Source organism: Apiospora kogelbergensis, assembly GCF_038363985.1.
Source record: "Apiospora kogelbergensis strain CBS 113332 chromosome Unknown utg000001l_segment0_segment0, whole genome shotgun sequence".
NCBI lineage: Eukaryota > Fungi > Ascomycota > Sordariomycetes > Amphisphaeriales > Apiosporaceae > Apiospora > Apiospora kogelbergensis.
The window spans coordinates 8,184,483-8,195,239 of NW_027117418.1; the positions used below are offsets into that span (position 1 = coordinate 8,184,483).

General features: G+C 54.0%; 3 protein-coding genes across 3 annotated transcripts; 1 reads left to right on the plus strand and 2 right to left on the minus strand.

Moving 5' to 3' along the window:
• Positions 1 to 17: 17 nt before the first annotated feature.
• Positions 18 to 509, plus strand: PG998_002634 (ubiquinol-cytochrome-c oxidoreductase complex iii subunit 11kd protein of the family protein; the record flags this gene model as incomplete). The annotated part of the gene is made up of 2 exons (XM_066869452.1): positions 18 to 53; positions 309 to 509. 2 exons carry the CDS (start codon positions 18 to 20, stop codon positions 507 to 509), a joined length of 237 nt encoding a protein of 78 aa, XP_066737867.1.
• Positions 510 to 1,299: 790 nt separating this feature from the next.
• Positions 1,300 to 3,436, minus strand: PG998_002635 (Choline dehydrogenase; the record flags this gene model as incomplete). Its single annotated transcript, XM_066869453.1, has 3 exons — positions 1,300 to 1,389; positions 1,428 to 3,039; positions 3,123 to 3,436. 3 exons carry the CDS (start codon positions 3,434 to 3,436, stop codon positions 1,300 to 1,302), a joined length of 2,016 nt encoding a protein of 671 aa, XP_066737868.1.
• A 3,500-nt stretch (positions 3,437 to 6,936) lies between these two features.
• PG998_002636 (uncharacterized protein) lies at positions 6,937 to 7,796 on the minus strand (the record flags this gene model as incomplete). Its single annotated transcript, XM_066869454.1, has 3 exons — positions 6,937 to 7,306; positions 7,362 to 7,507; positions 7,638 to 7,796. The coding sequence occupies 3 exons, from the start codon at positions 7,794 to 7,796 to the stop codon at positions 6,937 to 6,939; spliced, it is 675 nt and encodes a 224-aa protein (XP_066737869.1).
• Positions 7,797 to 10,757: the final 2,961 nt, after the last annotated feature.

The window sequence follows — 10,757 nt, forward strand, 5'->3', positions numbered from 1 at the left end:
TGTACTAGTCGCACAGCATGAGACCGACACAGATACTGCACGACGAGCCCCCGGTGGGCAAGTACGGCAAGTGAGTTGTGGTTCAACTTGTCACGCATCTGCAACTAACGACCGAGGACATTGGTTACTGACGAGGGCTGTCGCCAGATACTTGAACAAAGCCACTTGGGGGAATTTAGGTAGGCATGCTGTCTTCCCCTTTTCCAACCACAAATGAATCAGGCCACCACATTTGACGATGTGTGCTGTTTCTTTCGCCCATCCACTCCATTTCTACCAACCCATCCCTATCTCTGAGTACTTACTAGATCCGACCACCCACAGGCGTCGCAACCCCCGAACGCGGCATCATCACCTACGCGCTCTCCTCGAACCGCCAGAACCTCTTCGCGGGCGCCGGGCACGCCGCCGTCTTCAACACCTGGCGCCGCTTCGCCGGCCAGGTCCTGTTCTGGGCGCCGCCGCTGGTCGCGGCTTGGTATGCGATGGAGTGGGCTAACAAGAGGTGAGCGTTTCTTTTCTCCCTGGGGGAGAGAGTTGTCACTGCGTGGAATGAGTGAACTGACCGAGGATGGTTTGCAGAAATGCGTATTTGAACTCTAAAAAGGGACGGGCGGAGGCGCACAAGGAGGAGTGACAGCCTGTTCATGTTCGAAATATACATAGGTATGACGACTCCGTGGCTTCTTGATAACAAACACGATCAACACTCTCGAGTACTTGGCATTGCTATGATTCTCTGCTGGGCAGTGATGAAGAAGCGACTAGCGAATCGATTGGGGAGCTAAATAAGGACGAGGTTGAAGAAGCAACAAGCCCTACAACTCGACGGTTATTGGGGCCCGGACTCTGCCCCAGTGTCTTTTCCCTCCGGCCCCTGCGCGTGACCCCTCAACTTCCTCACGTCTGGACCAACGCTCCCTATTGTCTCCTCTGCCATCTTCGTACTCATCTTCAGAGTACAGATTCACCGCCCCCTTACGCTCCATGGTGAAGTACGGCGCGTCTTCGGCTGCGACGTCGACTCCGCGACGCCGAGCCGCACGGGGCGACCCAATCAGCGTGCTTGTTGGTCCAGACGTAAGGGGTGTCCATATCCTGAAAACCCCCGGTCTTCCCAAAGGCCCCGGTAGCGGATCAGAATGAGAAGACACGCCAAGCTACTATCACACTTGTTAAGTCCATGATGGCTAACGTCAAATGAAAATAATAGTAATAAATATACTACAATAAAATGCTAAAAGCAACAGCTATTTGGGACATATACTTCGTGTGTTACCTATTTCTCTCCTTCTCCCCTTATTTGCCCCCCAAGATGTCCTCGGACGCCTTTTCGCTGGCCATGTAGACCGCGATGACGGGGAACGCGCCCGGGATGCGGGGAACACGCTGGCATCGACGACACGCAGCCCGCTCACGCCACGCACGCGGAACTTGGAGTCGAGGACAGCGCTCTTGTCAGCATCCGCCCCAATGGCGCACGTCGACGTGACGTGGTGACCGAACATCTGGTTGCGGATGAACTCCTCATCGGACTTGCCGGCACTATCATTGCAGCGGCCGTCGGCCTTGTTGATGTCCTTGCAAGGGGGTCCAGTAATGTCGATAGGTCCCGCGCCGCCGGTCGAGTTGTCCGGCACGTTCAAGAAGGCGCGCCGGCCCCAGGCGACGACGTCCTGCAGGGCGCCGAGGTCGGTCTCGGCGCCGTCGGTGAAGTAGCGGAAGTTGATGTCGGGCATGTCGGTGGGGTCGGCGGAGCGCAGCTTGACGGTGCCGGCGCGGTTCTGCGGGTGCATCTTGACGGCGTGCATGCCCCAGGTGTTGGGCGGGTCGACGAGGTTCTGCCCCGGCGTCGCGGGCCAGAAGCCGCGGAACGTGAAGGGCCCCGCGAAGATGAGGGCGTCGCGCTCGCCGTCGGGCGAGTGCGCCGTCTTGAGCATGAAGGCGTTGCTGTTGGGGCCCGCGCGCGTGTAGGGCCCCTTGCCCTGCAGGAACAGCGCGTAGCACGGGTCCGCGGCGTCGCCCTTGAAGGTGCACACGGGGTCGGGGCTCTGGCCCTCGGGCGTCGCGAACGTGAAGTTCTCCTTCGACAGGCCGAAGATGCCGATCTCCTCGTTGTCCTGCATGTTGGTGCCGACGCCCGGCAGGTCGGCGACGACGGGGATGCCCAGCTTGGACAGGTCCGCCGCGGCGCCGATGCCGCTCAGCATCAGCAGCTGCGGCGTGTTGAAGGCCCCGCCGGCCAGGATCACCTCCTTCTTGGCGCAGACCTGCTTGGGCGCGGGCTTCTTGCCGCTGCCGTCGTGGCGCAGGTCGCCCTGGTACGCGCTCTTGCCGTCGAGGTACTCGATGCCGACGGCGCGGGGCGTCTTCTGGCCGGGCCCCGGCGGGCCGGGCTGGAAGAGGACCTTGGACGCGAGGGCGTTGAGCTTGAGGTCCAGCGGGTGGCCCTCGCGCATCGTGTCGAGGATGCGGTTGCGGGCGCTGTAGCGGCCCCAGGTGGCGTTGACGTGGAAGGGCAGGGCGAAGGTACCCGTGGTGGTGTCGCGCTTGGGGTCGAGCGCGTTGACGTCGGCCGTCAGCAGCTCGGGCAGCTTGGCCGGGTCCTGGCCCATCTCCTGGACCATGCCCGTCAGGATGTCGCGGGCCTGGGCCGACGCGAGGTACTGGTTGCCGTCGCCGATGGTGACGTCGAGGTAGCCGTCCTTGCCGTGGCCGGGCGTGCCCGCGGGGAGGTACGTGTTGTGCTCCAGCTTCTCGAACAGCGAGCGCATGTGCGCGGAGCTCCACGTGTCGTCGCCTGTCAGCTCCTTGATGTGGTCCCAGTCGCTGTCACCCGGCAGGTGCACGCCGCCCGCGTTGATAATGGAGGAGCCGCCCAGCGTCGCGCCGCGCGGGTACTGCACGCCCAGGACCACGGAGCCCTCGGGCTCGGTGCCGCCGGGGCCGACGAACATGTCGCCGTTGGGCTTCTTCCAGACCAGGTGGTCGTTCTTCAGCTCCTTCGCCTGGTCGTCGTAATGCTTGACGAAGAAGCTCCTGTAGGAATGCTGTCAGCAGGTCGTATCTTTGGTGAGGTGGTTTACAACGTGCTTGGTGGGTTAGGGCAAAGGGGTACGGACCAGTGGAGGCTTTCTTTGATGCCAGTGCTCTTGAAGAAGGAAGCGACGTTGGTGTCCGGGTCGGCACTCTCATCATCACCAGCCTCAACCAAAAGAGTCTTGTGGCCAGCGCGAGCCAGGTTGGCCGCGAGGGGGCCACCACCGGGGCCGCTACCGACGACGACGTAGTCATACTCTGCCGTTTCCGGGCGGCATGTCTCGCCGGGGCCTGGGGCTCGGGGACCTTGAGGACCTGGAGGGGGAGGAAGAGCTGTTGTCGCGCTTGCGGCTGCCAGAAGCAAGCCACATAGGCTTGGGAAGGATTGGCCTCGCATGATGTGAAAACGAATGTGCTTGGAGAAAACTGGTCAGTCCAATAGTTGCGCGTGGATCAGCCAAAAGCAAATCGGACGAAGACGACAGGCGCATGCAGGCTTCTTAAAGAGCTCTCTAGGTTGCTTCCAGCTGCAGCCATGAAGGGCCTCATGCCCGCGCCGTCGTCTGGGCGTGCCATGGCGGCGGAGATGAGTTCGCCTGGAAAGAGACATGCCGCATCTGCCGACCCAGCATCGTGCATCGTTGGTGCCGGGCTTGGCAATAGCCGGGAAATGAAGACAGCAAGCCCTGGATTCTGCCTTGGAGCTGAATGCACATACGATGCGCTATACAACGTGGAGGGTTGCAGTTGAGCCGAAGTGGTTAAACTCTGTATGCAGGTACGCAATCATGTCCGAGAAGGGGTGCTTCGTCCCGGGCAGTGGGGACGCGAAGGGACGACTTGGCGCGGTTCCCCCAGTTCGCGCAACGATGATTTGATTTTCCCAAGGGAACCACCTGTTCATGGGAATCATGGGAACACGGCTTGCCATCCGGGCCTGGCTCCCGGTCTCCCCAGAACCCTGGTGTAGGCCATGGGCAATAAACATGGCACCCGCTAGCGGACTAGCTGTGACCCAGATGTGGACACCCCTCCGATTTCCCCTCGATACGGATCGCTGCGAGGGCCTTAAAAAGAGGGAGGTCCGCGATGAATGTAACCCTACACACACGGTGTCTGTCTGGGTCTGGCAAGATTTCCGTGTGCCTCTGCAGCGGCCTGTGAAATAACAAGATCATCTTTGGCAATATATGATGTTCTTTTGACCAATTGACGCCGGATGTACAGACTCATTCAAGCAGCTGGCAAAGAAGCCGGCGTCCATTGTGGCTCTCACAATCCACCCAATCCGAGACCATGGTCTCCCCAAGAAGTGGATCGCCATTCAAAGACTGCCGGCAACCGCAGACCCTCCGCGAAACACACTGGCCCATCCCTCTATCGGGCCTGTTCCTCTTCGCCGGACCGGCGCCGCTGGTATCAGGTGCTGGTCCATGAGGTGTTCGTCCTACATTCCTACAATATGCACACATGGTTAGGTAAAACGTGGGCAGGCGATTCAGGCATCTCCTAGCCGCATCCAGGCAGAGGCACCACTTGGGGCTCATGCAGAGGCTTGCGCTCATTCCAATGTGCCGACGGCAGATGGGAGCGGCAGCTTGATGCTAGCAACTCTTTTGCGACTAGTCACGATATGGACCCCGAACCCACGATTTGTGGCTCTTGACTTAGACGAACCGTCCAACCTAATTTCCATCGCAACTTCGTCACACCAGCTATCTTAATTAGTACCCACGAGCTTAGACAACCTTAACCCAACCTCAAACCACCGAGACGGTCAAGGGGCTACATCCCGGCGTTCCCTACGAATGTTGCTATCAAGAAAAACAAGAGGCACGTGGCGAATTTCCCTTCGATCAGCTTTCGTTACCACATTAGATTCCCGAACCAGATTTGATGGCACGTTCTCTAGGCGTCTCTGGTGGTGACCATGCTGCCATTCGCTCAGATCCCTGGGCAATACCGTGGCGCGCGGGGCGACATTGCTACCCTCAACTGACACCAGCCTCCGCCTCAGTTGCAGCCTCCATCATGTGTCACACACAGATCAAGAACGGGAACTGTCCGCCCCAAGATCGAGGCTTTGGCTCACCATCTGCTTAATTTGGACGTAACTAAAGGTATCCCACCACAAGAATCTGCCTCCGTCCATGAAATACAGCAAGAGGACAGATCGCCGCCGAAATGCGCCATGTACCAAAAAGAACATGACCGCTTGAGGAACAACATAAACGCGCTGGTGGCTCTGGTCAAGAGAGGAGCGGGCCCGAGCGATGGCCTCGATTCCAGGGTTGCACCTATACATCCGGTCATGACTACTTGCCTCACTGTAGATACGTCGAGGCAGGTGCAGCTCCGAACTTGGCCCTAGTTCAAGCGTGCGTCTTCTCTAGAACGTTGGGCTCATACCTTGAAATTGAACCGAAGAGTAAAGAAGAAAAGTCTTCTCTAGAACATAAGTCAAGAACCGACTTTATCCCCTTTTGCAGACATGCGAGGCGTATTATGGTAAGAGAAGAATAAAGCCTCTGATCGCGTCATCGTAGCCCTGCTGCGCCGGGACATGCGGTGCTACCCTGCCATATACGTCAGTGTTTGGCACCTCCCGGCTCCCCGACCCCATGCTTAATGCAGACATATGTGGGCGATTCGTCTAGAGGAAATCCTCATAGTTCTGCCTGTTCTCAATTCGGCCGAGGTGCCCAGGCTCAGTGAAGGAGAAATACAATTATGAAGTCATGCCATAGCTCACAGGGAGATGGGTACGCACTACAGCCAATTGAAGCATCCAAATAGCTTGATGAGGGACATCTCCAACAGCCGTCACGGGGCGTATCAATGGGCCTCACAAGGCATTGCTGAGTCTTTCCTGCGTGTCAGACCAGGCAAAACCAACCCAATTGTCCTCAAAACTATGGGTTATCATGCCTGACCAAAGCCCAGCTGGTGCTCTAGGGGAGGCATGATTGGAGAAGGCGAGATTGAGGCCCAATGTTTTCATTAAAAATTGGCCTCACTTGGCGCAGCTGGGCGCGTCGGGCGAAATTCTTATGCTGAGGGCTTTTAGGTAATTGGCTGGTAAACTGCCCGCAGAAATAGGCCTCACACCATTCCACGCGCAATGAATCATAGACACATTGGTGTACACACAATGGCAGGTGGTGCACAATATCACAGTCAGAGACACAATAGGCTAGGCATTATCGTTGAGGCCTAGTTCCTGCATTTTTCATTTTGCCTCGCATGGGTACATGGGAACATGTCCGAAACGCAGAGCCTCATGTTTCCGGGGGTTTTATAGAGCGGTCAACCCCCCGATCGATACATGGAAACGAGTGTTGACGGCAGAGCCTCAATTTTTTGGGTTCCCGAAATCCGCACACGCGAATGTAAGCTATTGCGAAGTTGAGGTGGTAAGATACTCCCTCCCTCTCGAATTCCCACTGGCCCTAAATCATCATGTTGCTCTAACAGATAATTTTCAAGTTTACTGAGTATATTCTCATTGAATATTCAAGATGGGAGGCTCCGGCTAGACCGTCCAATCAGTAATCTTCTAGTTGGTAAAATCTTCTTTCTTGCCCTCGTCAACTACATTCGAAGGAAGATTGGCCCACAGACCATGTCGGTGCACTCCCAGGAAACATTCATATCTACCTCAAGTCCAATACAAGGTATGTTCAGCATTCATTATATTAGACCAAACTAAATACACAAAGCTAATCATTTATTAGTAAGAAAGATCATAACGAAATTATCGACTAATAGCTAGCCGTCCAGCCAGTCTTCAATTCAGGCAGCTGGAAGTTATAATAAGAAAACCGAAATATTGGCTCTTCTATGGTAGAATTCCAAGGAAGAAACGCGATGTCCTCGACACACAGCCGATGAACTCCTTTAAAGAGACTGCGTCCACATTGTGCCCTGTTCAGTCTTGGGCGGCCGACCGGCCGACCGTCTTCCCACCTTACACTTGTCAATGTGGATAATATGTTCATCCTTGTCCCATATGCTCTTCCCGCAGTGGCACAAGAAAGGAGAATTGAGATGCCATTTTGATGACTTGCAGGTATCAAGGTGACGCTTGTGGTTCGACTTGCGAGCACCACAGGCTGTCTTCTTGCACCGACATTGATACCAGCCCTCCTTTTTCTCCCCGGGATCAGGCTTCTCATGGGCCTCGACAATGTGACGGCGAAGATCCTTCCCATAGCGCGTCTGTCGGGGGCAATAAGGGAAAGGGCATGCTTTCATACCAGCCAGAGATCTGTACGCGGGATGTTAAATTCATGTTTCAAGAGTCCACTACGGCATTGACTTACGAGCCTGAGGCTGCGGACGATGTAGTATCAGGAGATCCGGTCGAGCTCTGAGAGATACAGCTATTTCCTGGTACAAGATCAACAACGTTGGGAACGGCAACCCCCGCGGTGAAACCATCGTAGCCACCATTTGCTGGTTGTGCCCACTGATCTTGTAGCAAAGATGGAAATTGAAACTCGTGTGAAATTTGTGAAGATGCAGTATTCGCTGAGAACGTATTGACGAATGGATTGTTGGTGAGGCCATCGACGGATGGGCTGTTGGTAAAAACCCACATCTTCGATGTGGGTAAAGTATTGAGGAACTGAAACACCGAAGTCCATCATCCCCGACTGGTCCGTGGAGCTTCCACTGCTGAACGGGGAAAGGGGGACCCAAATGCCTTCCGAGTCGTCCCAATACCTATATGTTGAGTCGAATGCCGGTTGTTCCATCTTGAAAAGTGACTACTTGAGCTAAAGGGGCTATTTAAAGAACAAGTCGTTTTCAACGATTCAATTATAGTGAAGATTGAGCCTTGCGGGAGGAGCCAGCCTCTTCTTATTCATTCAGAGAATAAACCAAGAGAATAAAAGCATATCCATAGAATCAACAAGATAGGACAGCACGAGATCCAGTAATTAAGTCGATTGAGAGGGTTGAATCATCAGCCCAAACATGTAATGGGACTCAGGCCTCGATTTTACCAAGATAAGGCGCATTTCAAGAACATCTCAGGCGCATAGGCGCATTTCGAGAAGGGACTCAAGGAAAACCCGTGGAAGTTGGAATTTCTTGAGGCTCAGAAGGCGGGCTGATGATGGAAGGGTACCATCCCCTGATAGAGGGATGCTCCCGAATGCGCACCAGTCAGCTGTGCGAGGAACATGATCTATCCAATGACGGTATTCATTCAGTTAATGTTTGCGGCTCTCGCTTGTGTATGGGAAGGCTGTAAGGAAATGGGGCTGAGGGAACAACTAGAGCCGCATCACGCAACGATCTAGCGTACAGATCTATTGTGCTATATTCCCAGTGTCTAAAACTAAGTACTCAATAGGATAAATGCGTCTGCTTTGAACGGCTCTATATATGTAAACATAGATAGGTGCAAACTGTATTAGGCTATCACTAACGGTGGATTTCTGACCCTGTACTGAGCGCGAGAGGTACAGATACAGTTTTATTGATGATGTAAGGCTGTTGTCCTTGTTATGGCAAGGCGAAGTTCAAGCACATTTCAAATGGTCTCAAAACGGTCGTGCTCGCCAAAGTTTCTTGAGGCTCCGGATACAGATATTGCAAATTTCAAATGTCCATCAAGAGGTGGCATCGGCATCAGCGACGGCTACCTCCAGACCTTTTCCTTCCCATCACTGCGAGTTTTCATCCAATTGCTGTTGGAGAAAGAACATAAAATCGGCATATTACGTTGCAGACGTAGACTTGAGGGAGTGTAGAAAGCGGTAAATGTGGCTCCCTAGCAATGAAGCCGGCGCGCTGTTCGGCTTTGATTTCTCAAAGGTGAGTGACAAGTACGGCATTGAAGCTGTGGAGCCGGACGAAAGAGAGTGAAGAGGTTAATTCAGAGGCAAGTCGAGCCAATGCAAGATGAATGGCAGGTAAAATTGTATTGATAGACCGCAACGGAACATTTCCCTGCTATAGTTAGAAACTATTGAGACTCGCACATTGTAGCATTTCATGGAGCGTCCTAAATTGACAATCGGCCATACTGATTCCCAGGTCTCTAGGTGCACTATTCCCATTGAACTCGTCCTGGCCCCCGGGTGGACCAGAGTTCGAATACTAATTGCCTATACAACAAACTCGCAAATAACGGGAGTGAGGATGGGAATGGGGAAGCCCCCGTTCCAGTCCGGAGCCCATGATCCACCATCTTCGTTTCGTTTCTGTTGGGTTGATGTCTTCACATTGAACCGAAAAGAAGAAAAGAATGGCTCACCATCTTCTTGATACGCACGGCTTTGGCATAGACGAGATCCAAGTCGAGTCGCTCTGAACACTTGGTTCTGCGCATAAAAGACAGCTACAATGGAATCGGCGTTGAACTGCACCGGATACCGCAAGAACATGACTGAAGCGGTGACTTTGCTCAAAAGGAAAGATGATCCTGACGCACACGGCCATGGATTCGCGCCCCCGATAAGTGTCGGCCTTAAAGACGCTATTTAAAGCAAGAACGAACTCGAATTCAGTACTAGTCTAGGTAATCCTCAAGGGCGATGCGGACTCTGTGAAGAAATTTATATCAAGTATGTTGTCTACTCGTATGAAGTGAAGAAAGTGATAGACGATAGCGAGGAGTTTTTAAGCTTACGAGCGAGGAGATGCAGGCCTTGTTTGGGTCTTCATTGCATACGGGCAGATGATCTGCGCCCGACACCGCCCTCTAGGGTATCATCAGGCCCCCCTTCCATATGACAATCCTCGATGGCTCGCGAATGCCGCTGAATAAGGGGCTGGGCACATCAAAAGGCAATGCTATTGATGTGCACAGCCATTTGAACAACCCGAAATATGTGTCGGCGGGCTAGGTGCCTCATGCATGACCCTCCAGAGCCATTCGCACCTCGTTCGCATTTTCGCTCATGCAACGGGCAAGGTAATAGTAGCACTGGTAGCACTGAAGGCAGACTCTCGCTGCCAAGCGTAGAACCTGCTGTGCTTTACGACAGTAAGACGTGGCCATATGCGCCGCCCTTGGACACACCGTCAGATGCATGCTGACATTCCAAAAGCCAGTGGCTTGGTTTTGCCGAGTACGCCTGTTCAGCGCTTACAGCGTCATTGGTTGCAGGGACTCGGGCGAACGACTCCAACAAAAGCAAGTCATGTCATACTAATGTTCTCAACACAGCAGATGATAACCAGCCGCGAGCCAGCCGAAAGGACCGAGAGGTCGGTGATCCCTCTCGGGCAGCTCTTGAGGCCAATTAATCCTGAGGCCCATTGAACCCTCGTCGCGGCCAGCTCCAAGAGCCATAGAATTTCCATCATGTGGTGAATAATTGGCCTTGGGCGTCTGAATGATTGAGCCTGACCAGAGTCGTATTCAGGCAAGCCATTGAGGCCCAATGATTGTTCCGAAGCCATGGCCGCACTCGTCACCGGGTCTCGTCGGATCTTTGAGGCCAATAAATGCATCAGGCTATCGGATATGGACCCCAAGTCAGCTTGCGGTATTCGTAAACGAAAAGGGCCTCACGATCAAACAACATCGAATCAAGTGAGCGCACTGGTGCGCGAATAACGTGGCCCGCATATCATTTCTTCGGTTCGAGGCGCGAATTATGAGGCCGGATTCAATATTTGATGCAGCAAGGCATATCCAGTTCGGGCAGTGCAGGTTACCCATGACTCACTCATGGGCTGGTCAGCATTGTCATATGCCA